This window comes from Daphnia magna, unplaced genomic scaffold (assembly GCF_020631705.1).
Source record: "Daphnia magna isolate NIES unplaced genomic scaffold, ASM2063170v1.1 Dm_contigs221, whole genome shotgun sequence".
Classification (NCBI taxonomy): domain Eukaryota; kingdom Metazoa; phylum Arthropoda; class Branchiopoda; order Diplostraca; family Daphniidae; genus Daphnia; species Daphnia magna.
Window position 1 is genome coordinate 54,980 of NW_025533186.1, and position 26,830 is coordinate 81,809.

The 26,830-nt window shown below is 39.5% G+C and overlaps 2 protein-coding genes, 4 long non-coding RNA genes and 1 pseudogene across 14 annotated transcripts; 3 read left to right on the forward strand and 4 right to left on the reverse strand.

The window, feature by feature from the left end:
* Positions 1-859: 859 nt before the first annotated feature.
* On the reverse strand, positions 860-4,420 carry LOC116936002. Of its 7 annotated transcripts, XR_006641863.1 has the most exons (13): positions 4,281-4,419; positions 4,065-4,206; positions 3,463-4,009; positions 3,299-3,380; positions 3,098-3,216; positions 2,606-2,848; positions 2,237-2,541; positions 2,018-2,170; positions 1,897-1,962; positions 1,687-1,759; positions 1,385-1,491; positions 1,247-1,320; positions 860-1,108 (listed from the first exon to the last, which is right to left on the reverse strand). It is a non-coding gene; the product is annotated as an uncharacterized LOC116936002 (long non-coding RNA). The 7 variants fall into 7 exon arrangements; XR_006641865.1 differs by lacking the exon at positions 860-1,108 and having other exon boundaries at positions 1,126-1,320; positions 4,065-4,201; positions 4,281-4,420; XR_006641862.1 differs by lacking the exon at positions 860-1,108 and having other exon boundaries at positions 1,126-1,320; positions 3,463-3,995.
* Positions 4,421-5,127: 707 nt separating this feature from the next.
* LOC123467747 lies at positions 5,128-5,626 on the forward strand. The gene is made up of 2 exons (XR_006641867.1): positions 5,128-5,189; positions 5,370-5,626. It is a non-coding gene; the product is annotated as an uncharacterized LOC123467747 (long non-coding RNA).
* LOC116915567 lies at positions 5,194-5,685 on the reverse strand. Its single transcript, XR_004390133.2, has 2 exons — positions 5,646-5,685; positions 5,194-5,580 (listed from the first exon to the last, which is right to left on the reverse strand). It is a non-coding gene; the product is annotated as an uncharacterized LOC116915567 (long non-coding RNA).
* Positions 5,686-6,541: 856 nt separating this feature from the next.
* On the reverse strand, positions 6,542-10,735 carry LOC123467743 (annotated as a pseudogene).
* A 772-nt stretch (positions 10,736-11,507) lies between these two features.
* Positions 11,508-17,629, forward strand: LOC116917140. The gene is made up of 11 exons (XM_045167539.1): positions 11,508-11,672; positions 11,819-12,744; positions 12,856-12,951; positions 13,030-13,373; positions 13,449-13,954; positions 14,023-14,147; positions 14,206-14,906; positions 14,970-15,481; positions 15,548-15,672; positions 15,735-15,988; positions 17,575-17,629. Exons 4-11 carry the CDS (start codon positions 13,120-13,122, stop codon positions 17,627-17,629), a joined length of 2,532 nt encoding a protein of 843 aa, XP_045023474.1. The 5' UTR covers positions 11,508-11,672; positions 11,819-12,744; positions 12,856-12,951; positions 13,030-13,119.
* Positions 17,630-17,865: 236 nt separating this feature from the next.
* LOC123467749 lies at positions 17,866-19,389 on the reverse strand. The gene is made up of 2 exons (XR_006641869.1): positions 19,264-19,389; positions 17,866-19,188 (listed from the first exon to the last, which is right to left on the reverse strand). It is a non-coding gene; the product is annotated as an uncharacterized LOC123467749 (long non-coding RNA).
* A 2,787-nt stretch (positions 19,390-22,176) lies between these two features.
* LOC116917144 lies at positions 22,177-23,866 on the forward strand. 3 transcript variants are annotated; one of them, XR_004391029.2, is made up of 4 exons: positions 22,177-22,506; positions 22,567-22,770; positions 22,839-23,441; positions 23,536-23,866. XR_004391029.2 is itself a non-coding variant. In XM_032922513.2 (3 exons), the coding sequence occupies exons 1-3, from the start codon at positions 22,404-22,406 to the stop codon at positions 23,384-23,386; spliced, it is 855 nt and encodes a 284-aa protein (XP_032778404.2). In that variant the 5' UTR covers positions 22,177-22,403; the 3' UTR covers positions 23,387-23,866. The 3 variants fall into 3 exon arrangements, 2 of the variants coding, with proteins under 2 accessions (XP_032778404.2, XP_032778406.2); XM_032922513.2 differs by having other exon boundaries at positions 22,839-23,866; XM_032922515.2 differs by having other exon boundaries at positions 22,842-23,866.
* Positions 23,867-26,830: the final 2,964 nt, after the last annotated feature.

Here is a 26,830-nt window from a genome sequence, read left to right on the forward strand (position 1 = left end):
TTCACATTTAAGTTATTAACCCTCTGCCGGGAGTTGAACCCGATACTTTTAGATCCGTTATCCAACGTTCTACCGAACAGCTATGATCCTTGATTACAAGTGATTCAGGTTAGCATATAGTTTTACTAGCCTATAAAAATTGCATTTTTTTTTTGCCTTCTAATATTAGTGCAAATTTTAATGTAACTCATGGCTCAACGGTTGAGCATCGGCAATGAACGCTGAAAGTTTGGGGATCGATACCCGAACGAGTTAAATTCATCACTGTGAAAACATTCCAATACATCTGTTAAATCTATATAAAAAAGATTAAATACAAAATCATTCTGCAATTAAATAAATCAGCAAACTACCATCTCCAGGATTGGAATTTAATCGGTGATAATTCAAAGACACTCCGGAATTCTCAGTACAAAAACTGCACATCAGTGTCCATCTCAGCAATGTTGAGAATCCAATCCTTAAAAGAAAAAAGTGCTAAGGCCAGTAATGTATAGTCTGAACACAAAGAAAGTATGAAAGACAAGTTTTTCAAAATTAATTTATAACAAAATTTGTATTGACAAATCTCTACATAATGGAATATTTTGCAACTTTTAAAAGGCAAAATAACCATTTCAAAAGTTGCTGTCAACCAAGGCAGGGGGAGACACTGCCTCAATTGACTCACCGGGGAGATTACCCAGTGCTTGGCTAAGAGAAGCCGGAAGAAGAGCTGAAGATTTGGAACATTTTTACAGGAGCGATTAACCTTTAATTCGGATTTGTGGGTAGCGACATAGCTCTCCATAAGCATTTCATCGAACCATGAGGACCCCCACGTCCCCTTTCCGGCCAGAGCCCTCCAAACCTCGATATATGTTGTTTTTATATATACCGTACAGTAGGGGCATGACCCCCTACGGGCTTATTATGAGTCAAGGGGAAACGGGGCCACAGAAAAGAAGGGAGCCCAAATATGCACTTCAATTTTTTAAATATGAAATACCGTTATAAACGGTACTGTGAATAAAGTATGGAAATTCCATGTAGTGCATCCAATCATTAAACTTTATTCGGTATCTCACCCCAACCAAGGAACCTTTTCAGATCCAAGCTTATCATTAATCTATATTAAGAAAATAAAACATCGTTAGGCATAAAAATTCTTGCTCGTGTAACTTACGCGATTCATAAATTCATTATTTAGCATATTCTTCTGGCAGAGCCTTCGGAAAGGACATACAGACTGCAAATGAAAACGTACTTGACGGATAAATTAATCCCATTAGAGCTTTGCATCTTTGATATATATGTTCCTAGAATGATCCAAATCCTTTCCTATTGAATAGAAAAGTGTTACATAGATAATACATAGTTATAAAACAGCCTCTTTTCTACTTACAAGTCAATTTTAAGAAGATGAATTTGGTTTTGAAATGTTAATGAATAGGAATCCAAACAGTCAACGTAACATGGGTAACACCTGCAACACCAACATTGAAGCTCATTCTAAAACAAAAAACAGATAGCCCAATATCAAACTGAGAATGAATAAGGATAACATTGGCTGTGTTGTGCATGTGAAAGTGATATCTTTAAAGTAAAATGTTAAGACAAGCTCTTTCATTAGTGATCTTTCATCACATGCATCATGCATTTTTTTTTTGTTTTTTTTACTGTTACAGAAATAATATATATATTTACCATACTGAGAAAGCAACAACTTCCAAAATTGCTGCCTAATTCTGAGCCAATTTGAAGCAGTTAACAGATAAACCTTGACATTGGGAATTTAAAAAAAAAATTGAAAACTTTCTTTTTTCTTCTAAAAATGTTTACGCCGTTTGCTATCATTTCCACATGTTAGTCATGGTCATTGTCATTGCTGCAGCTGATATAGAAATCAAAACCTACACACTATCTATGCGGTTTCCTTGTATCGTCGATGTTCATGACAGCTCGGCTAGCAGTTGGCAAACCCTGAAGCAAGATGCAAATTGAAAGGCTGGTTTGGTTACAGAAATTGTAATGGTACCTGTATGAAGTCCCTAGGCAATTGTTCTTTGAGGTACTGCCTCACATATACATTGACGATTTTGCAGATGGAGCACAGCTTTACAATTTGTATTGTTTCACTAATGACTTCGATGAAAGCAGGCTTTATTTCCAGTTTACATGTATACAGAGGCTGGAAATTGGGAAAAAAAAACAATCAAAAATTAATTTAGAGTTTGCAAGTGTAACTTTTTTTTACCTCTACTGGATAGAATTTGCAGCCACCTCGAGTTTTAGCAAGCGGATTCGGTTAATGTCTAATTTAATCGACATTAAACATCATCAGGCAGTTATACTTCATCGAAATATCCCGTCACCTAAAAAGACAATTGAAAAATATTAATAACGAAAAATTGTTTAATTTATTTCTCCGAAAATTGTTTTCGATCCTTCCTTTAACTTGTCGCGCATATTCCGGGTCGTCAACAATTAGAAGCTGGGTGGAGATAACAGGTGTACTAAAGGCCTTTAGGGCGTTAATGATTTCCTTAATCCAGAAAGTTCCTGGAAATAGATACATAAGCCTCAACATCTTTTGAAGAAAATTCCTTTTATACCTAGAAACTACCTCTGTGATGTTCATCGGTGCCACATCAGCAAAGTGAAAAGTCTTTAGCGTCATTTGAGTGCCCGGTTCGTCAAATGCCCTGCGCACAAAGGGCTCCGACAGCCGTGTCTATTTGTTTGACAATAAACCGTGGCTAAGCTTCCATCTTGTAACCCCGTACCTTTCGGATACGTTTGACTTGGTCCTCTCTCCCTTTGTTGACAAAGGGCTCCAACCAAACGAACCATAACTGTTGCTTGTTTCCTTTATGATTGTTAAAAAAATGATCGTTTGTTTAAATTTGTTTTGATCAGTACGGCCTACAGCCTACAAAATTCAACACTTTGTCAACAAACAGGTGAATACAGCTGTATAGTTGTATGACAACTTCCACAGTTGTCATGCAACTAGGAAATCAATATCTGATTGATCACAATACCTGGCATGACAAGAAAAACTCAATAACATCAGAATTTTAAGAGATACCAATAGGAAAACACAATAAGCTATTACCTTTTAATACTTTTGACTAATCATTCTTCTTCATTGCAACTGGGAAGGCAAGTCAGCTGACCAATGGTGAAAAGAGAAATGCATTCACTGCCCTTGGTGTAACCATTGTCCAAAGGTATCTGTTTTCTTTCGGCAATATATGTTTTGCTCATGTAATATAGATGAGTGATTAAAATTAAAACACAAAATACAAAGATTTACCTGCCCAAGTTATTTTGTATGACATTCTGGTGATAATATACTCAAAAATTCAGCACCAATGAAGTCTGAAAGCACTTCACATCTAAAAAAAAATCAAATCAAATCACACTACATGCTTTGTGCATCAAAAGGCAATTTCAGAGGAAGGAAGTATTTGAACTTACATGGAGATTTTGCCTAGGTTGATACCACAGTAAATTAACTAAATTCCTGAATTCAGAAGTATATATTGCCACTGGTATCATCTGCATTCTTGACGACATTCACCAACACATTTTTTTCTGTCTAGTAAATGTTAATAAAAACTATAGGAAAAGTCTATTGCCCCTCAAAATTTTGAGAGGCAATAGGTGCGACCAAAACTATAATGTGTGAATCTGCTGGGCAACAACCATACTCAACCATTCAACTTATCCGTTTGTCAAGCAAAAATTAAAAATCACTCCTAGATAAGATGGATTGATGTTAATTAAGACTTTACATGGAGATGTATGTTGTGTCAATGCTTGGAAGTAAACTCATCCTGAATTTGTCAGTCTACAGACTTAAAAAATGGTTGACACTTTGATAAAAGTAAATCAAAATGGCTGAAGAATGCGAAATGAGGTTTCCCATGAAAAAGGTATCAAGTACTTTTAAGCAAGATCCCGATTCCATATTTACCAGCAAATGGTAAGCTACTTTTGTTGTCTTCTTTCTGAAAACAATACTCTTTTATCAAGATTCCAAGTTGTAACTTTAAATCTAATGCTTTTATTTTACTTACTAACACTTTCGATGCTGTAGGATTGTAGTTGTCTTTGTAACTTTTGTCATTGTTCATTCAATTGAAGAGGCTGCAACAATCATGCATCAGGCATGGTATAATAGCATCTATTCTAGGCTATATCTTGCCAGAGTCATCTGACCTTGCATCAGGAATACAGAAGAAATAAAAGTGCTTAATATTGAACGTTTTAGCAAGTTAAGGATTTAACTGTACCTATTTTTCCATTCCGCTTATTCGCTCTCTGAAATGCCACAAAATCTCTCTGCTTTTAGATAAACATATTACCATGATATATCACAGTCAAAGCTGTAAATGTCAGTCACGCGTCAGGGACGACAGACAGGATTCCTCACCAGAGGGAGAATTGCGATGTTTTTCGATTCTCTTGAAAAAACTAAAAAAGACATGGCCTTTAAATTGATCTTATTTTTCAACGCGTTAATTGTTATGGGACATCTTAAAGTAAGCAATGATAAGGAAAAATATGAAAAAAAAATCGATAAATGCGAAACTCTTCACTTAATATGTCAAATAATATCATGTTGCTTATTTTTCTTTGCAGTTACTTGATTTCTTTTATAGAGGCAATTCACATCGCGGTTTCGCATGTCAATTGTTTCGATGTCCGCCATTTTCTCTGGTTGTTTATGTCATGTTTTGCGTTGTTTGTATTGGCTGAAAGTGTTATTTCCCAATACAAAGTGGATTTTGTGAATCAGTGTTTAATTTTTTGGAATTTTTTTTTGTGTCAGTTAATTGCTACGTATCTTGGTTAGTATGTGTAGCAATTTCTGTTTCCAGATCACATTTCTTGTATTTTTAAAAAAATCTTTTCTGTAGGGCTGTCATGGGTTTTCAATATTGTTGTGCCCCGGGTTGCAAAAACAAATAACATTAGAGTTTGTAATGCACATTTTGTTCTAGGTAAGTCTCGACAAATTTATTAATAGTGAATGTGTCTATCTAATTCTTCTATTTGAAATCACACAGGAAAACCTTTTTAGTACACTGGAGAAACACACCCAGACTGGGCCCCATCCCTGAATCTTGACAAAGTGTATGTTAACGCTAAGTCAGCCATGGATAGAGAGTCAAGAAGAGTAATTTTAAATGTTCAAAGAGGTAATACAAATTATGAAGTATAATTTATTCATACGTTATGACAACAGAAAGTTATATGTTATAGTAATGTTACAAATAAACAAATGAAGAGTAATAACCTTCGCTTTCATAAAAAAATTTTTGTTTAAAAGACTGATTGCACAAAATGATCCAATTCCCTCATCGATAAATCTCTTGTAGGTCTCAAGGCCCTTGTAAGCCTTTAAATCTTCATGCGTGTATGGAGACTTGGAACATAGCAGGTAATTTACCAAATCAAGATTGGTTACCAGTGGCATTTTTCCTGCGATGCTAAGTCCATTGCACCAATACTCTTCGTGAATTGTATAGGGGCAATCACAACCTACTATTAATAGTTTTGCTGCATACTTACGTTTATCTTCTGACAGCCCTACAGAAAAGATTTTTTAAAAAATACAAGAAATGTGATCTGGAAACAGAAATTGCTACACATACTAACTAAGATACGTAGCAATTAACTGACACAAAAAAATTGAAAAAAATTAAACACTGATTCACAAAATCCACTTTGTATTGGGAAATAACACTTTCAGCCAATACAGACAACGCAAAACATGACATAAACAACCAGAGAAAATGGCGGACATCGAAACAATTGACACGCGAAACCGCGATGTGAATTGCCTCTATAGACAAAGGTGAGTCAGTAACACTCCCAGTATTGCAGCTTATGAAGTTTTTATAAGAAATAAACAAATTCATTGAGTTGATCTTAAATGTTTACGCTACAAAATATCGTTTTCTCTTCTATTTTTCTAGTAGACTTTGAATGAACCTGTGCCACCATTTCCACATGAATGAGTTCATTTGCTGCACAACCAACCAACCAACCACACACAGCAAACACCACAATAATTTGCAACCTTTGGGACAAAATAACCCAGAAGTTCTAAACCCTTAATTGACCCGGCACTACCCCATTTTTTAAATAAATACAATATTTAGGAAAATTGTTCAAAGACATCAATTCGTTGGCGAACAAACCATGAACCTTACTGATACCTATGCCCTATTTAATTTAGAATTACTCCCAAGTCTTACACCATAGCGATCCGATGCTCTACCATTGAGCTACGAATGACACCTGTAACACTTCTACTTCTTCGACACATTAACATAACTGCACGAGTTAAATAGTCCCTCAGACGACAATGGAAGGATATAGGAAGGCAATGCTAGAATGGTATGGCAACCGACGCCTAATTCGGTGGTTAGATTCACAGTTATGTTCCACAGGATCTTCCAAACATCCTAGGAAGTATACCATTCAAGTGCACCAACAATGTTGAGAAACATACCAACAATGACAATACCAACTTTTGCCAAGTGAGTAAGTTGTGGGATGAACATGTTTTAAGAATGGGTAATATAAGAGACAAACATTTCTTTAAACAAATGGACTTTTTGTCGATTACATTGCGCACTGCATTTTACTTTAGTTGATTTGAGTTGCAAGGTTTATTTATATCTAATCTAACAAAAATGTTTCCCTCCCAAGTGACCACGTTCTGTCTGAATGGCCACACAATGCTGGGTATGTATTGATATGATCGGTGGATTGGATTAAGAGTTGAGTCGTATGGTAGATGACAACAAGAATTCGCCCTCGCTCACACATACAGGGCTCACGAAAATGAGAAATAAAATGTTGCTTCAAAGAATCGGAAAAGAAGAAAAAGAATAGGGGATGAATGACAACTATGGGGGAGAAAAACAGCATTTAAAATATTCGTTACAAAAGTTCTAATTTGCCTTGTAGAGTACGGAATTCGGCTATGAGGGCAGGTGATGTGGCGTGAGTCGTGCAAAATAGATCTGTCAAATAGACACCAACGGCCTCGACACACTGTCCTATAAGAGCTCGACGATCGGCTGTCGGCACCAGGGCTGCCAAGCCTCCAGTAGAGGAATCAACAAGCCGATTTAACATGTCGGCCAGCACTTTGAGCAAATGATTCGGTTTGCCTTCAGCTTGCCAAACGACATCCTTTGCGCCGTACAGGCGATTGTAAACGGCAAAAAGACGCTGGAACGATACTCCAGCTGTCAGTATGATGGAAACGGCCCAGCCTAGCAATTAAGCATAAAAACATTGATCGAAATGCATTTCAAAGAAAATAAAAATAATTGAAATTTACCTGGTGGGCCATTCCAGCGAACTGAATATGTTTCCAGGGTCTTAACGAGGAACTCCAAAGGGAAAAATTGCTCTGACTGGGCATAAGTTCGACCTAGCGTTTTCATTTTGCTACCCAGGGTGGCCAGTTTTGTTTCAGTGTCGGCACTACTCAGTTTCTTGACTTCAGCATTGATAATATTTTGCCAAATGCTGGTCACCAGAGCCGAGTCGTAATGATTGGCGCAGTGCAAAATAGCCAGTTTGCATTCCCACAGACCCAGTGGCTCAGCGAATTGCTCGTATAGTTGAGTCACGTCAAGCAAGTCGGAATGTAAACGGCTGATGGTGTCGGCATCTCGACTGGGCAACCGAGAGACGGCTTCCAGCACTTGAGACTGGACTTTAGCCACGTCCATTTTCTCCTCCATTTCGTAGAGGAACTGGCCCTGAACGGCGTTACCGAAGGAGCTCGTCTCAGCCGCTCGCGCGCACACAATGGCCCGCGAAAGGTATTCTATTCTCATCGGAAGACTTATGGCCGTGCTGTGGGCATCAGCTAGACGGGAAAGAACTCGTGCAGCGGCGATAAACTGGCCACTTTTTTCGTAAAACTTCCATAACAGATCGTATTTTGCAACTAAATCTGTTTGCTGCTGTTGACCAACCTAGAAAGAAAAGAAAAAACGGATTCGAACTACTTATTTGGGCCCGATTTATACACATCAATAAATTCAATCATACCTGACCAACTGTTTGCCTATTGAGGTAATTCTCCAAGTGGGGCGACTGAATTTCCAACAACTTGTCGTCCCACTTGTTGTCCGTCAACCAATCGAAAATGGCAACATGACATAGTTCATCATCCGACTGCAAGGCAAGAAAAAGAGTTTCATCTGCCAACCGCTGCGCTTCTAATGGGCTTAGTCCCTCCTCGTATCCCTGTGGAGTCGTTTGTACCATCGGTCCGGGTGATTTGGGCACGCTGGGCGACTGAGGATGGCACGCAGCGGCCGCGTAGAGTTTCTGCAAAACAAGGCACATTTGCTGGTAGCAATTTTTACGAGCCAAAAGCGCCTCGACAGCGGCAGGATCTTCTTGTTGGCCGCTGTAGCATTGTTGGGCACGGTGCTGAGGGTCGAGCTTCTCAGCCACGACGCAGCAGAGCTCCACCACGCCTCCGAAGTACTGACAAGCGGACAGTTGTTGGCAAACATGCGCCAAATTGATGCGAGCCGGAATCTGCTTGCACGTTTCCAGCGTTTGCTGCAGCAGACGCTCATTGTCCATTCGGCTCATGGTGTTCGTTCGAGCCTTGAGAAGCTCCTCGTTGACTTTAGTGCATAGAGCATCTTTAAAAAGGAATGAAAATTTAGTTAACAATTTTGCTTCAGTTTCATTGGCAAGTAAACAGTTACCTCATTGCGGTAGAGAGACGGGCAGACCTGTCTCAATTTTTCACTGATGGCGTCCGTACTGGCCGCATCATCCAAGTATCGATGAATCAGAGCGTTGATCAGCCCAATGCAGGTGTCAGAACCGGAAAGAATGAGGTCGCGGAACAACGTTGTCTTGAGTGACATCCGCATTTCAGCCGAGCAAATGGAGCTGGTGATCGCACAACACTTTCCAGAGAGCAAGTACTTCGACGGTATGATCCAACAATTGTTTCATGGCCAACAGAGATTTTCTCTCCTGCATTTGAGCATCCTGCAGTTTTTAATCTATATAAAAATAATAATTAAAATATTAATAATTAAACAAAAGGAATGATAACTGATCAGTTGGACATCTATGAAAAATGCCCAGTATACCTGAAGGCGGCCCATCTCACTGGACTGGTAACTCTGCGGACCGTTTTGATGGATATTGACATGAACGAATCCCTTAAGAGCATTCAGTTGGCCCAGAACAGTTAAAAACTCTTCACTGTTGACGACACTGTCCAGCAACGGCTAATGGGGCTTTCCTACATCTCTGGCCAGCGGCATAAGCCAAAGGGGCCTCAGTATGCGTCCGAGATAAAGGTAAAGTCCGTTATGTCGACCAGAGAATTGATAGTCGGTCAATTCTGCACAACAACTGCTGTCACCACATTATTCGAATGGGGCGAGTGAGGTTGCACTTTGGGAGTCAAAATGGCATTTGGGTTGAATCCCCCCACTCCTCCAGAATCAGGTGAACTAAAAGTAAAATGCGACTGTTGGTGGTGGAAGTTGCTAGGTGTACTGTTCAGATGAGCGGGCGAGTTGACGACCAAAAGAGACGCGGGTGACGTAATGGGATGAGCCAGATGAGACGGAGAAACTTTTACGTCGCCACCAAGTAGGAAGAAGGCGAGAGCAGCCCAGTCAGCCAGTTGGGAGTCCTGAATGCTCGTCGAACATGCCAAAATCAGGGCAGTGACACAGGCTTGTTCTTCTCGCAGAACCTGTAAAAAAGCACGAACGGCCGTGTTGTCCAGCCCTGAAGCGTCAAACAGTAATTGATGGAGAATATCCACAGGCCTAAGTTGGGAGACGACGTGGCAGCATTGCGTCTTCAGGAAAATGAACTTTCGAGGTCCCACAGCATGTTACGTTACAATAAGTGAAGGCTCAGGTGCTGGAGGGGCAAAGATTGACGGATCGATTTGTCTTTGGAGGGTAGGAGTAACTTCTGCCAATGACCATCTCTTTCCGTCCAACCCCAGCGTGTTTTGCGTCTCTGAAAATGTCTGGGCAGCTGGAAAATTTAAATTGGACAATGTCCTGGCTACATCGTTCCCGGATGCTGTGATGGTAGTTAAAAACGTGATTCCCACGCATTGGCCGCGTAACCAGGCGGTAGACGCACTTGGAACAGCTAAATCGTCACCAGGCGGCTAGAAGGCGTAGCTCCGCTGAATGTACGTCAGGACAAAGTGTTTAAGTACAGACGGACAACAGAGGCATTAATTTGCGACCAAATGCAAGTTGGTCGATTCGCTCGACTCGATGGGCGCAATACCAACCAACGGTCGGAAACTGGAACGATCCGCCGTTCTGTTGACGGAAAATTTCCTCAGTAATTTCGTTTCTATTGGCAGCTTTTCATTCAATACCTGCAATATTGGCGACAGACTGGACGATGGTATTGATACCGATGGCTGTCACCCGAGTCATGGCTTGCCCGTCTGTATCTAAATCGTACATCTTAATGGTTCCCTTTTCCGGTCGTGAGACGAGCGAAAGGCCTGCGAATTTACAATCTAATTAGTATTGTAGGAGAACAATCTTTACTTTTAAGTAATACCTGATAAAAAGAATTCGTAAATGCAACCATGTCTCGCTCCCATCAAGATTCGACCGCCGGTCGTACCCTTGATGGTTATTACAATGTCGGTTTCATCTATTGGAACGGTGAACAATGGTTCGGGTAACAGGTGCATTTCTTAGTAGTTGGTATTAAAGCTGGATAAACTAGCTCCTACGAGAACAATTTCCACAGCTTGGGGCAAGGCACAAGAGGTATTGGATGTGTGGCTGACAGATGCCTGGTTTGCCCGACCAGCTATATGGTAATAATTGGTTCACTTAAACCATAGAAAAATTCACCACTAACTGCATGATTAGAGAAATAATTAGTGTCCAAACACATGTATATATATATATACCTCTCAATGCTCAACCAGATGTGTTAATTGAGATGGAAAAGCTTCATCACACATGATGAAAGATGGATAAGTGAAAGTTAAAGATGCATATGCATGGAAGTCCAATAGTTGCATTTACTAGCACACATTTAGCAGACACAAGCCGTGTTCCTCCCACTTTTTGTTCTCTGTTCTCATTGAAAGTCTTGCTGGTCTCGCTATCCCAGCCATACCTTAAAAGAAAATTCTTAGTCACAATTTAAGAAAAAATCCAGCATATACAGAAATAAATGTGCATCTTCTTCCACACATTACCTGTATTACAGGAAGCCCGAATTGTGGTAAAATGCAGTTCATATCAATACCATATGTTCTACACAGGTTTTTGGCCTATAAACCTTTGATTCATTCTGGTTTTTGGATTGCATTAGAATTTTCCAACTCCATGCAGAACTGGTGCTAGTTCATTTAAACAAATACGAAGACGTCATCGGAATTTTGTCAATAGGGCGTTTCGTCATTTACCAATGTTTAAAATAAAAATGATTGATTGATTGAAGTTTCGGGGCCAGACCTATCCTCAGATTAGAAAGATGTAAAAAATAGTTTGCTTTTTTGGTTGATGATTCCTTTCTAACGCCATCTTGCGACTAAGACGGGTAAAGTCAGAGTGAAGGATTTACTGCGTACTGAACGATAGTATCGCCGGTGATAGCAGGCCACCCAAATTACGGTAAGGAAGGTGATTTCTTTGTTCTACACTGTATAGCAGTGTACATAAAAAAACAGCCAATGTAATATGGCTGGTTAATAATGCAGCAAAACCGTTCTAACCATCTACAAATTGTCGATTGTGTTTTCTTTTTCCCTCGACGGTAGACCTTTTGTACAATGCAGACGACGAGAAATCAAGAGCCCTCTTCGTTGCAACACATCTGTGAAGACGCAAAAAAAACAAAACAAAACAGAACGGAAATAGCTTTGTATATAGGAATGACAACACAAGCTAACGTTTCCTGCTTGGAGATATCGTAAAATCTAACCCACTTTCAACGTATATTTTAAAAAGGAAATGACTCACGCATTTTCTAGGAAAGTAGTAAACCGCATGTTAGACACGGTATAGAAGAAAAATGAAATTGACATTTCACCATCGAAGTATACGGTCGTGAGAGAGAAAACTAACCAAAACATTTAAAGATAACTAGAGTCATAACTTGGTGACATGGATTTTTGTTTGTTTTTTACGTAAGGCATTAGACAAAATGCCAACGCGTGATACCTTTTTATCGAATATTTGAACGTAGCGTTTGGCAACCGAGTGTTCCCGGTCGTCCTCTTTTCGGTGTCCCCGATTTCACGGCGAACGGGCCGAGCCTTTATGGCTTTTTCGCATGTGTCTTTATTTCTTTTTCTTTCTTGTTTCTCCTTCCAAAGTTTTCCCTTCTCTGATATTCGTACACAAAAAACTAATGAAAACACGAATAAAGGAGAAGGAGAAAAAGAAGACGGTCGAAGTCCATTTGAAATAATATACACTGTTGCCTCTGGCGCTAGAATGCAAAATGTTAAAAAATGGGAGGAGCTAGAGGAAAAATAACTGAGAGACGAATATACTCCGCTCCCCGAAAATAAATTCCAGTTGTGGCTCAGCTCACAGACATTCGAGTTGTTATCATCGCGTTCACCATTTTACACAGCGATTGGAAGAAAAAAAAAAACATTTCAAAAAGTGAATTGTGGCCTCAATTGGCATTATTTTTTCGTTTTTCATCTAGGAACATTGAACGGAAAGTATAGCCAAAGTAAAGAATCTTCCTTCATAAATAAAATAATTAGATAAGAAAATTGCACAGTTATTCCTTATTTGGTCACTGTCGAATATGGTCGTGTTGTAACTCGTTCTATTTCTCAAGTTGTGCGTGTCCTCGAATTCGACCTACTAAAAAAAGAATTTGGCGAAACTTCAAGAAAATACGTCACTGCCATTGCACACGGATCACCAGAAGACGGTAATATGTTATCTGTATTATAGACTTGGAATTTATTTCATGCTTTACAGATAACCTCAAAGCGATTCAACTTTGAAGTCAGGGTTGTTCGGTGTCAAATCACATTTTCCACACAGCAGTTTGCCAAATTCCTTATTTTGATATCCGCTAGGTGCAACTTAACTGAAAATGTCCTCGCCTGTTTCCTCAAGTTTTACTGGAAATATCAACGGCATTCAGTTCGATCGCCAAGATTTTTTCGGGAAAGGTGGCTCTGATTCAGTGCAAAGTGGCACATTTAATGGTCAAAGAGTAGCAATAAAAAGAATCGAGTTGACCAAAGGCACGGATCAATCATCTGGCAACGAGTTTGAAACTCTGCAGCAGTTAGAGCATCCGAATGTCGTCAGACTTCTTCAATGTGGAAATGACAACAACTTTAGGTAAGAAAATATTTTGTCTTGTTTTAAACAGCAATGTGATGGCAATAATGATTTTTTTTTCTTGCCATTTAAAAGGTACTATGCATTCGAATGGTGTGGCGCCTCGTTAGATCAGCTGTTTTTGAAGGCGGATGACACTCGAAAATATAATGGGCCTATGCCACACCATATTGATATTTCGCTTCAGTTAGCTTCAGGTCTCGAATACATCCATTCAAGGAATTTAGTTCATGGAAACATAAAACCAGAAAATGTTCTGATTTCGGCGGGATCTGCTGGCCAAGATGAGATAACACTCAAATGGGCAAACTCTGGACTGACCAGATACGCCAGTAAACGAGCACAGATAACAAGTCAAGTGGGAGGAAACAATGCATGGTTAGCCCCAGAGTTGCTGTTGCTGAAATTGGGTGGCAACTTGCACGGAAACAAGTATCAAGGGACCGTCAAAAGCGACATCTTTGCACAAGGACTCATTTTCGGTAGTCTGTTCTTGAATGGGGAACATCTTTACGGTACCATGGAAAATGAAGACGAAATAACCGAAAACATAACGAACGGAAATCCCATCAACATGCAAAGTAATTTCCTATTTAACGACTTCAATAATGCCTTTTCTGTAAATGAAGAATTCGTTGCTTTATAATAGAAATGAATCGCATATTAAGGGACTGTTACGAGGATGAGATTTTTAAAAAAATTTTGGAAAACGACCCCAATAAAAGGATGACATCGACAGCAGTTGTTAATCAACTAAAAACCATCAAGGATAAGGTATTGATTGATTTTATGCAAGTCAAGTAATCATCTGAACCAAATTTATGCAATTTAGATTTCTGGAAAAGAAAAAGAATTGCTTCAGTTATGTGCTCGTGATTCTCGATTGGATTTATCATTAAAAATAAAAAACTTTATTCCCTTTGGAATCAACATTAACGTAAAGGACAATGATGGAAGTAATGCACTCCATCTTCTGTGTCGATACTATTCAAGTTATGAATTAATTGCAGCAATTAACCTCGTAATCCAAAGCGGAATCGACGTGAATGCAAGAGATTACAATGGGTTGAATGCCCTACATTACGTGTGTCGATACAATTCAAGCGGAATCATAATCGACGCAATTCAGAATTTAATGAAACTGGGAATCGATCCGAAAGCGAAGACAAAAGATGGATCAAATGCACTCCATTATTTGACTCGATACAATTCAAAATCAGACTTGAATAGCGTAATTACAATTTTGGGGAAGTATGGAATTGATCCGTTTGAGGAAGACAACTACGGATGGAATATGTTTTACTACTTGGATATAAAAAATAAGAAGAAAATGGAAATTTGGTTCGACCGTAATGCTTTCTTAGGGCGAGGTGGCTTTGGTCATGTGCTTAAAGGAAAGTATGGAGGCCGTGAAGTCGCAGTAAAAAGAGTTGAACTACGTTTCGTCAACAAAAAAGAAGAAGAAGCTTTGCGAGCGTTAGATCATCCAAACGTCGTCAAACTTCTTCACTGTGACAGTGATGAAGACTTTAGGTGAAATTATTTTGTCTTATTTTCAAAAAGTAAAATTACATCAGTTACTTTTGCACGTTGCAGGATGTATGTATTGGAATTATGCGACGCCTCTTTAGATCAGCTCTTCCTGGAGCCGAATGACCCCAAGAAATACGACGGACCTATGCCACGTTATATTCACGTTTTTCTTCAGTTAGCTTCGGGGCTCGAACACATCCATTCGAAGCAAATAATCCACAGAGACATAAAACCGCAAAACGTGCTTATTTCGAAGACACCTACCAGCCGAAGCAATGAGGTAACAATCAAATGGGCTGATTTTGGATTGTCCAAATCCGTAGATGAACGTGGATATCACTCGTGGTCTGGAGTAAGAGGAACCAAAAATTGGTACGCCCCCGAGGTGCTGGAGATAAGCAATAACATAAAAGAGGCAGAAGAGGCAAAAAAGCTTAAAGGAACAGTCAAGAGCGATGTATTTGCCCTAGGCCTTGTCTTTGGGTTTCTTTTCTTGAAAGGAGAACATGTCTATGGTTCCAGTGAAAGAGAAATTTACGACAACGTAATTGCAAAGCAACCGATCAACTTGAAGAGTAATTCCCAATATACTTGCAAAACATTGTTGTTCTGTTAATTAAAATTTTATTTCTTGCTACCAGAAATTGACGGTGAATTACTCAAAATTTATCAGAATAACCTACTTCAGAAAATGTTTGAAAATGATCCTAGCAAAAGGATGACATCGGCAGAAGTAGTCGAACAACTGAAATCTATCGAGGACAAGGTATTATAAAATTTATGCAAGTCAAGCAATCATCTGCATGAATGTCCCTTTATTCGATTCAGCTTGCAGAAAGAGAGGAACAATTGCGTCAGCTATGTGCAAGTCGTGAACCTCGGTCGGATTTAACAAGAGAAATCCAAAACTTGATTCGCTTTGGAATCGACGTGAATGCAAAGAACCAATTTGGATTAAATGCACTTCATCTTTTGTGCTCAAACAGTTCCAGTCCACACTTAATCGGGTCAGTTCAAGAATTGATCAAACTCGGCATCGACAAGGACGCAAAGACGGAAATGGGTTGGAATGCACTTCATCTTTTGTGCTCAAACAGTTCCAGTCAACACTTAGTCGAGGCCATTCAAGAATTGATCAAACTCGGCATCGACAAGGACGCAAAGGATAACAAGGGCTGGAATGCACTTCATTTTTTGTGCGCTAACAGTTCCAGTCCACACTTAGTCGAGGCTATTCAAGAATTGATCAAACTTGGCATCGACAAGGACGCAAAGGGCAACAACGGCGGGAATGCACTTCATCTTTTGTGCTCAAACAGTTCCAGTCAACACTTAGTCGAGGCTATTCAAGAATTGATCAAACTCGGCATCGACAAGGACGCAAAGGAGGAAGATGGTTGGAATGCACTTCATCTTTTGTGCTCAAACAGTTCCAGTCAACACTTAGTCGAGGCCATTCAAGAATTGATCAAACTCGGCATCGACAAGGACGCAAAGGATAACAAGGGCTGGAATGCACTTCATTTTATGTGCGATAACAGTTCCAGTCCACACTTAGTCGAGGCAGTTCAAGAATTGATCAAACTCGGCATCGACAAGGACGCAAAGACGGAAAAGGGTTGGAATGCACTTCATTTTTTGTGCTCAAACAGTTCCAGTCCACACTTAGTCGAGGCAGTTCAAGAATTGATCAAACTCGGCATCGACAAGGACGCAAAGGATAACAAGGGCTGGAATGCACTTCATTTTTTGTGCGCTAACAGTTCCAGTCCACACTTAGTCGAGGCAGTTCAAGAATTGATCAAACTCGGCATCGACAAGGACGCAAAGACGGAAAAGGGTTGGAATGCACTTCATTTTTTGTGCTCAAACAGTTCCAGTCCACACTTAGTCGATGCTATTCAAGAATTGATCAAACTCGGCATCGACAAGGACGCAAAGGATGAAGATGGTTGGAATGCACTTCATTTTTTGTGCTCAAACAGTTCCAGTCCACACTTAGTCGATGCTATTCAAGAATTGATCAAACTCGGCATCGACAAGGAGGCAAAGGATGAAGATGGTTGTAATGCACTTCATCTTTTGTGCTCAAACAGTTCCAGTCCACACTTAATCGAGGCCATTCAAGAATTGATCAAACTCGGCATCGACGAGGACGCAAAGGATAACAAGGGCTGGAATGCACTTCATTTTTTGTGCTCAAACAGTTCCAGTCAACACTTAGTCGAGGCCATTCAAGAATTGATCAAACTCGGCATCGACAAGGACGCAAAGGACAACAAGGGCTGGAATGCACTTCATTTTTTGTGCGCTAACAGTTCCAGTCCACACTTAGTCGAGGCTATTCAAGAATTGATCAAACTCGGCATCGACAAGGACGCAAAGGCGAACAACGGCGGGAATGCACTTCATTTTTTGTGCTCAAACAGTTCCAGTCCACACTTAGTCGAGGCTATTCAAGAATTGATCAAACTCGGCATCGACAAGGACGCAAAGGCGAACAACGGCGGGAATGCACTTCATTTTCTGTGCGCTATGAATTCCAGTCCACACTTAGTCGAGGCTATTCAAGAATTGATCAAACTCGGCATCGACAAGGACGCAAAGGACAACAACGGCGGGAATGCACTTCATCTTTTGTGCTCAAACAGTTCCAGTCCAAACTTAGTCGAGGCAGTTCAAGAATTGATCAAACTCGGCATCGACAAGGACGCAAAGGATAACAAGGGCTGGAATGCACTTCATTTTTTGTGCGCTTACAGTTCCAGTCCACACTTAGTCGAGGCAGTTCAAGAATTGATCAAACTCGGCATCGACAAGGACGCAAAGGATAACAACGGCGGGAATGCACTTCATCTTTTGTGCTCAAACAGTTCCAGTCCACACTTAGTCGAGGCTATTCAAGAATTGATCAAACTCGGTATCGACAAGGACGCTAAAACCAATGCTGGATCGAGTGCACTTGATTTGAGTCGGGGGAATAAAAATCTTGCTATCCACAACGTGAACGAAATCTTTGGAACCAGATGAGTTGCATTCACAATTACAAGAGCTAAGATCTAGTTGTCTTTATCCTTCCCTATCGACTATTCCGTTGTGTATCATTGCAATAATCATTGGAAATGTTTGGTTTCTTCACCAATAAAAAGAATTTTCAAAAGTAAGCATTAAGCTGCTCGACTTGTTGGCGAAAGACCGCCTTTTCTTTGCATATTGCTAAATGAAGGACCACACGCTAAAGAGCAGTGATAGCAACAAGTCTATCAAACATCACATATCAAAGGATAATTCACAGGAAAATATTTTCTATTATGGTTTAAAAATTTCCATATTGGCTGAAAACAAGACATTAGGAGAGTAATGGGGTGCGCATTGTTAATTAGGGTAATTATGACAAGACCAGAGAAGTCTTTTTGAAACGGTGACAGTTACTCGTGGCTTTTTCTACCACTGAAGACAAATTCAAAACATTAAACGCCCAAAATAATCGAGAAATGCAGACACAAGAGAGAAGATTTCAGCCATAACCACATGGCCATCATTTGAACTGAGATTTGTCAAAGTCAAATTAAGGAGGGCGAGGGCCAAAATAATTCAACAAGCTCACGTTTAAAGGAAATTTAATGCAATTTATTCATTCAGAGGGCAACGACGAATGGAAATCACTCCTCATTTTTTAGCAAAAGTGTTCAAGCTGAAATTTAAGTTGCGCGGTCACAATCTGAATATATTGAATGGATGTTAAATGAACCGATTGTATTAATTATTCAATGACCTTGAGACAATTCAGAGTAGGTAATTCTAGAAATAGATCAACGCATATTTTTTGACAAACGTTCAAAGACTAGAATAATCAATGAGGCAACTGCCATGCATTGTCATGAAGCTAAGATGAAATCGTATTAATTAAAATCATAATTTCATAACGAATTGTTACACTCCTCCTGTTGTTAGTTCCGAGTATTCGGCCAGCGTATTGAAGACAATGGAATCTGCACGTCATCACGTAAGTAACCTTGACTCATTTTTGGTCAAATATACGACTATACAGTACGGAAATGAAATAATACAAACAGCGATTGTAAAATGATTATGAACTGATAGATTCAATTGGTTATGGAAAGTGGTAAAAAGTACGGATTAGTCCCTCAATAGGATAGACTTGAAAAGAAAGAACTGGAAAGTTAGCGCTTCTTCTCTACTAAAATTGGAATTCGAGGGGAGGAGGCAGTACAGTTCAAACCACCAATTCACCCCCGTGCGATTTGTACATCTTTCGTAACTTGGCGATCAAACAAAATAAAAGGTGGGCAACATTGAAAATGCACACATTAGTAGCGTGAAATAAAGTTCTAACCTGCTTCTATTCCATCAAAGAATAAGAAAAGCGTTCACAGGCTAGCAAAGAGGACAGATGAACATCTTCGTTGGGCACAAGCTCTAACATCACTGATTCACTGTCGTTGAGATACTTTTGACTTTTGTAAATGCGATCCCCCACCAGGGACACAACTCCATCTCGTTCAGGGGCCTGAACGCTGTCAGGCAAAACATGACGACAACTCCTGTTAGGGTTCAGGTCCCTGACCTCAATTTGCAGCAAGAGATAGGCAGCTCAATTCGCTATACTAGCGCAACTTGCCTTACGCATTCAGTGGCAACTCCATCTCGTTCAGGGACCTGAACCCTGTCAGGCAAAAACACAAAACCCCCGAGCCGTTATTTTTTTGTTTTGTGTTTCTTATTATTTATGTTTATTGTTTCTTTTTCTTTCTGTTTCTTTTCCGTAATACAATGCCTTTTAACTTTATAATTTTGTTTTCATTTATTAGAATATTACTTAATTAAGCAACGATATAATTTCATTAAAATTACTGTAATAATTGTGAATTTCCACTCATGGGCATTCGGGTAGTGGAACCGGTTCCAAAACCCGATATCATTACTGTGTACCCTATTTGACTTGTTTTTTCAATACATCATAGTTTTATTTATTTTCCTTCACTTGCACACCCATTTTAAGTTAAGGCTGGGCCATATCTTTTAAAGTGGGTATTTTAAACGAAAGAAAACCGCTTGATAAGCACCTACCCGAGTAATGACCCATCAGTTATTTTTCAGGTAGGTAGGTCGGTGCGGTTTAACGTGTCTCGGGTAATCCCTCTATCACAGTACACAAAATTAAAATAGCTTTATAGGTAACAATATTAGGTCTAAATAAACAAATTTTACAGAAATGGATAGCCGATGATGGGGGCTATCCACTTCCGTAAAATTTTTACTTAAAAATACCTAGCCGAGTAGTAAACCGATTGGATATTTTTTTCGGTGTGGTTTGACGGATCATGAACTAAATGAATTATAATCGGTAAACCATAAGCTCTATATTTGAAAAAAAATTACAGGAATGGATAGCTCTTGATTAGATCAATCCATTTGTGCAAAATTATCGCATTAAAAAATTTTACTAGGGTAGTAAACCGATTTACAATATTTTGCTTTGGTTGGTACGGTTTCACGGGTATCGGGTAACCCCCACCTCCCTGATATATGTAAAACTTCAATAATTTTTTGCGGAAAAACTATAAGTCCAAATTAAATAAATTTTACAGATATCGATAGCCCTCTTCAAAAGCTACCTATTTCTGTAAAAATTATGAAAAAATATTCATAAACAAAAAACTTGATACAAGACGTTTTTTTATAGTTTTTGCGCTCTATGGATATACTCGACCCTATTGACAAAAGTAAAAAATATAATCCTTTTTCAATTTTTTTTTCTATGAATATTTGTTCAAAATTTTTAATAGAAATAGATAGATCTTGATGAGGGCTATTGATATCTGGAAATATTATTTAATTTGGACTTATAGTTTTTCCGCAAAAAATTATTTAAGTTTTACATAAATCAGGGAGGTGGGGGTTACCCGATACCCGTGAAACTACACCGACCTTAACAAAAAATTGTAAACCGGTTTACTACCCTAGTAAAATTTTTTAATGCGATAATTTTGCACAAATGGATTGATCTAATCAAGAGCTATCCATTCCTGTAATTTTTTTCAAATATAGAGCTTATGGTTTACCGATTATAATTCATTTAGTTCACGATCCGTCAAACCACACCGAAAAAAATATCCAATCGGTTTATTACTCGGTTAGGTATTTTTTAAGTAAAATTTTTACGGAAGTGGATAGCCCCCATCATCGGCTATCCATTTCTGTAAAATTTGTTTATTTAGACCTAATATTGTTACCTATAAAGCTATTTTAATTTTGTGTACTTTGATAGAGGGATTACCTGAGACACGTTAAACCGCACCACCTACCTACCTGAAAAATAGCTGATGGGTCATTACTCGGGGTAGGTGCTTATCAAGCGGTTTTCTTTCGTTTAAAATACCCACTTTAAAAGATATGGCCCAGCCTTAACTTAAAATGGGTGTGCAAGTGAAGGAAAATAAATAAAACTATGATGTATTGCAAAAAACAAGTCAAATAGGGTACACAGTAATGATATCGGGTTTTGGAACCGGTTCCACTACCCGAATGCCCATGAGTGGAAATTCACAATTATTACAGTAATTTTAATGAAATTATATCGTTGCTTAATTAAGTAATATCCTAATAAATGAAAGCAAAATTATAAAGTTAAAATGCATTGTATTACGGAAATGAAACAGAAAGAAAAATAAACAATAAACATAAATAATAAGAAACACAAAACAAAAAAATAACGGCTCGGGGGTTTTGTGTTTTTGCCTGACAGGGTTCAGGTCCCTGAACGAGATGGAGTTGCAACTAAATGCGTAAGGCAAGTTGCGCTAGTATAGCGAATTGAGCTGCCTATCTCTTGCTGCAAATGGAGGCCAGGGACCTGAACCCTAACAGGAGTTGTCGTCATGTTTTGCCTGACAGCGTTCAGGCCCCTGAACGAGATGGAGTTGTGATTGTGAGAAGCATTTCAGCAGTTCAATTAGCAAAGTACGGAATGTTGACTCGTAAAAGATTGGCAGATACAAGGTATCGACAATGCAATGTTTTCAATTTAGCCAATCTTTCCTATCTTTGCAATCTGCTTTGTTGTCTCAATCTTCTCGAAAAAAATTTATATTAAAAACTACACTAAGGCATCAGGAAATTGGACGAAAGAAACTGAAAAAAAAAAATAAACAAAAAATAAGAAAATTAACAGCAAACACTAGTGCCCCCTGAATTCTGGGGGGCAATAGCATTCTTGGGCGCTAGAGGCCCCAATAGTTCTGGGTTGCAATAGATTTTACCATTTTGGAAATACTAAAAAGCAAAACCAACTCTTTTGTTCCGCATTGAGGTTCATGGTTTAGTCGGAAAAGCTCCGCGCTTTAGATTTATTTTGAATCTAACTTGTGTGAAAAAAGTTAATTTTAAATAAATAGTTCATTTCCTGTTTAATATGTCTTTGGCAAAGACTGGTTGCTCGTCGGCATATAGGTTGAATTTGAATTTGTTCCAAACATGAGTGCGAATCTCATAAGAAAACCTTTCAAGCTTGTAAGCGAAGACCGACAAACGAGGAAAGGAGTTGTCGTTAGTAACCTCGAAGAGTTGATTTATAAAGGTAACGTCGATTATAGCTTTTGCTGATTCCTCTATATAAGTGCTTTTCCTTCCTTTTTAGCCAGAACAATCTTCAATCTGGGGCCAGATAACATTCAAATTTTACTTGAAAGAGATGGAACTGAAATATTAGAAGATGAATTCCTATTATTTCTTGAAAACTTTACCGATCTTGTAGTTGTTCAAAGCAAATGTCAAAAAATGACAAATTGCCAAAGACTGGATGTATGCAATGAGTCGATAACCACAGAGCAGGAATATGAAGGTATAAGAAAAAATATTTGTCACAATTTATCGCAAATGATTTACGTAATTGTTTTTTTAAATTGACAGCAGATCACACAGAGGAAATCCAAACCTCATTGACCGAGGAAGCCATGGTTCATTATATTGTTGAAGATGACAAGATTATTCGTGTTAACGATAGCAAAGAAAGGGAACGCAATTTTGAAATAGTTTCTGGAGGGACTGACAAAGGAAGAGATTTGTTACTCGACGACATGGGGTACAGATATGGAATTAAGGCCAAGAGTACAAGTTCAGTCATCTGGCATTGCACGGCACGTCCTGGAAAGACAAGCACTAGCGCAATCGATTGTCGAGCAACGGTTCGTCAAAAGAATAACGTATTTTCGTTTGGGAAAAGGCCTCATTCCTGCAAACGAAGTCCTGAACTCAATAATGCAATCAAAATTCGTCGAGAAATAAAAGAAAGGATTGATCGGGGTGAAGCAGCAGTGGCAGAAGATGCAGTTAAAATAGTTAAGGAAGTTATGGCCAAGTATCGTGAAAGAAATGTTGAAGTTCCTCAAGAATCTTATCTCGTAAGAATTGGCTATCGTCGCCTCAAGAAATTTCGAGAAGGTCGTCGCCCCAGCTGATTGGGGCGTACAATTTCATTTATGCCTCATCAAGCAGTTCTTCGAGTGTCATCAGTTATTTTCGTTTTTTGTTTTTGTAAAGTTGAAAGCTTTTATTTGAATTTGATTCAAACATTTCGTTGAAAATAACTACTACAATTGGTCAACAGCACCAATCCTTTTAAGGAACTTAAAAGGACATTTCATTAAGTAGCTTTTCCCATTTACTTGGAAGAAAACAAACTGAAAGCAAGACAAACGAGCTCAGTGTGAAGCCATCCCATTAAACAGCAGGAACCAACCGAGTTGAGATTTACGTGCATTTTTTTTCTGTTGCGTTTGTTTTGCCTGCCCTCTCTTTTTTTTTGTCATTGAGAAGGTTGATGTATTTGTGTGGGTTATTGCTTTTGTCTTCCCATATTTCACTCTTATCCTTTAAAGCATTTCAATATGTGTACATGTGTGTTACGTACAGTACAACACTATGCTGTTTGGCCATAGGCAATGCCCATATTTAAAAGACATTTTTGAAACGTGACCGTTGAGAACAACGAAACAAACCCGTATTTACTGCTGTCAACTGTCAGACGGAGCAACAGGGGACGTAAAAAAAGGGACCTCGAACAACACGTCAGACGCAAATCATCCATAGAGACGTTTACGCGTTGGAGAAAAGGTAAACTGCCATGAGGCCTGTGAGTAGAAAGGAAACCCATACGTTTTTTATAATTGTTGGCGGTAGTTTTTTTCGAGACACATTTCTATTGTCTTCATGTCCATGTGTTTTTGTGTTGGTCTGCCAAGTGGGGACTCATTATCTTATTTGCTTTGTATTAAGCGTTTATTTAGTATTGGTCAGCAGTTGACACATCAGGCAACGATCAGATCCGTTTGACAGGTAAACACACGAATCGGTTTGCAAGTAGAAAAATACCCTGTAAAAGTTCGGTTAAACGCGGGAAAGGCAAACAGGTATGCGTTGAAACGGTTTTAGTCACGACATCAGTTGACGTTTGTGTATGTAGGACTTCTAAGTTGAAATGACATTGGTCCTGGATAGATTGTCACTTGAACAGAGCAGAGTTAAATACATTTTAGTTTTCCTGTCTCATGTTTATAGGTATGTGGAATCGAGGCCCGAGCTTACAAAAACACTTGACGTATCAGCTACGTAACAGCTTAAGCCACATCACGATGGGGGCATTACGTGAATGTTAAGTTGACTAATGTAGTCGATGGATACATAGAAGTGAAGTAGCAAGTGTCTAGACAGGGGAGGGCAGTCATCAGCTTATTGTCTGGAAGAAGATTACGCGGCTGGAACGAATGGCCCAACTCACTAAGTCACATACGTATACAAGGACGGAAAGGATGTATACAGGGGCACGATAAAATATATGTGTCAGCTATATCCTGTACGATATGCACTTGTACCGTTGTATCACTACAGTCGGCCAATATGAAATATTATAGTATGTCATTATTTTGTCAGCTGCGGATGCGCTGTGTACGTATAGGCTACGCAGAGAAGGGTCCACCGGTCACGGTTCGCCGCACTATTATTATTATTATTATTGGGCTGTATATAAATATATACAGCACGTATAGCAGTGCGGCTGGCGCAAATTAACACCCTATATCGCTCTGCGTGTCTCTCGTACATTCCGACTTTCACTGGGTGATGAGGGCAGAGCACATGGATATGGACATAGGCAGTCGGCCGGAAGTGGATGATGACTTTCGGTGGAAAAGAACTCTGCCCTCATGTATATACGCGTTGGATATATGGGCTAATGGAATAGAGAGCCCATATATAGAGAAAGAAAAGTGCAGCTGGAAATTGTCTGTTATACCCTGACACGTCAAAAACGTCCAAATGAGAAAAGGGAGAAGATGGAAATGGTCGAAAAATAGAACGAAAATGTGCTGATGTCTCTACAGCTACGGCTGACGGATGGCTCTTGCTCTTTTGACGCTCTTGTGTAGTCTACGTTGTACTCCAATGAGAATATCATAATGAGGAATGGCGGAAATATTTTTGGATTGTAAGACCACGTTGGAGTTGGCACAAAAAGGAAAAGGCGGATGAATTCAATTAGCGCTTTTTCTCGCTAAACCTGCTGCGCTTTACTATATCTAGGCCCATATTACGGTGTGTTAATTAGAAGGCAGTTGAGGGTAGGCCTTCCTTTTTCCTATTTAAATTTATTTGGCCAGACAAGACGTGCGACTGAGGACGATGCCGATCGACGAAAGGGACGTGAGGGGGAGGAAAAAGAGGCCATATCACATCCCCCTTCACACATTTGAATTTATTTTCCATTTTCCCCATTTTTTGGGTGTTGGGGAAGGGGGGTTCTGCTGCTGTTTTTAAAAGCCGACAAGTATAAAAGAGACCAGAAGCACTTTACAGACAGCGATGGCAAGTGCTGCTGCTTTTGTCTATAGGCTCCTCTAGTGTTGTTGATGATGATGAGCCAACAGCAGCCAACAGCCAAAAGGACTCTGTTTCGCTTCTGCTCTTCCTCTCTCTCTCTTTCTCTCTCTCTTTGCTGCTGCTGCTGCTGGATGTAGAAGAAAAGGGAAAAGTGGAAGCGCTTCCAAAAATGAACGGCTGCTGTGTGGGGTGCCAACACATGACAGGAAACAGGTTCCTATAAACATTGGCTGGTCTTCACAGCTTTTCTTTTTCCCCGTTTTTCCCTTTCTTTGTCGTAAAAACAAAAAGAAAACAAAAAAAAAAACCATTTCTGATGCCGGAGAGAAACAAGTCCCAGCACTTTTCCCCACAACCGCAGCGAACCTCCTCTTTTCACGCGTCTATACGCCTGATGCTCATCCACTCCCGTGTCCCGTCCTATATACGCACACACATAGTTGTCTTTTCAGTTTTCCTTCTTTGTTGAATAATAACAATAAATAAATAAACACAACAACCGCCGCCTATGTATGTCATAGCTAAAAGACAGCAGATGCGCGTGGCGAGAGAGCGTGTCTTTTTGTTATTCTTCGATTTAAGAAGCGGCTACGTGCTGGTTGCAGGTGCACGCGCGTCCTTTGTGATAATGCGTCATTCAATCGACTGTATCTATATATGCGAGTGTCTACAAAATGTGCCATTGCAACTCGTCGTCTTTTCATGCTGAATTTGGTAAGCAGTGACTTCTCTCTTTGTCGCCGTATAGGCCGCCATTGCTGTATATATTTGATCGCGTGAGCGGCGCTGACTCGTGTCTATATGCGTTTGCATACAGCGCGGAGGTGATTCGCACCAACGCCCTTATTATTCGATGAAACTGTTCACAACGGTACACGGACTTTGTATATATTTATAGATACATCCACTCATGTGGCAGGGTTTTATTTTCAGTCCCCCTTTTATTGTAAGCCCTTGTGTATTTAAAAGAAAAGCCATCATGTACAAGGTTAAGAAGCCATACGAGATCACCTGGCCGCCCCTTTATA

Bases quoted from the DNA above. Each gene is read 5' to 3' on its own strand.
- LOC116917140 (XM_045167539.1), top strand. From the start codon at position 13,120: ATGTCCTCGCCTGTTTCCTCAAGTTTTACTGGAAATATCAACGGCATT. The intron at 14,148-14,205 runs GTATTGATTGAT...TATGCAATTTAG, and splicing joins TAAAAACCATCAAGGATAAG to ATTTCTGGAAAAGAAAAAGA. The intron at 14,907-14,969 runs GTGAAATTATTT...TGCACGTTGCAG, and splicing joins GACAGTGATGAAGACTTTAG to GATGTATGTATTGGAATTAT.
- LOC116917144 (XM_032922513.2), top strand. From the start codon at position 22,404: ATGAGTGCGAATCTCATAAGAAAACCTTTCAAGCTTGTAAGCGAAGAC. The intron at 22,507-22,566 runs GTAACGTCGATT...CTTCCTTTTTAG, and splicing joins CGAAGAGTTGATTTATAAAG to CCAGAACAATCTTCAATCTG. The intron at 22,771-22,838 runs GTATAAGAAAAA...TTAAATTGACAG, and splicing joins CACAGAGCAGGAATATGAAG to CAGATCACACAGAGGAAATC.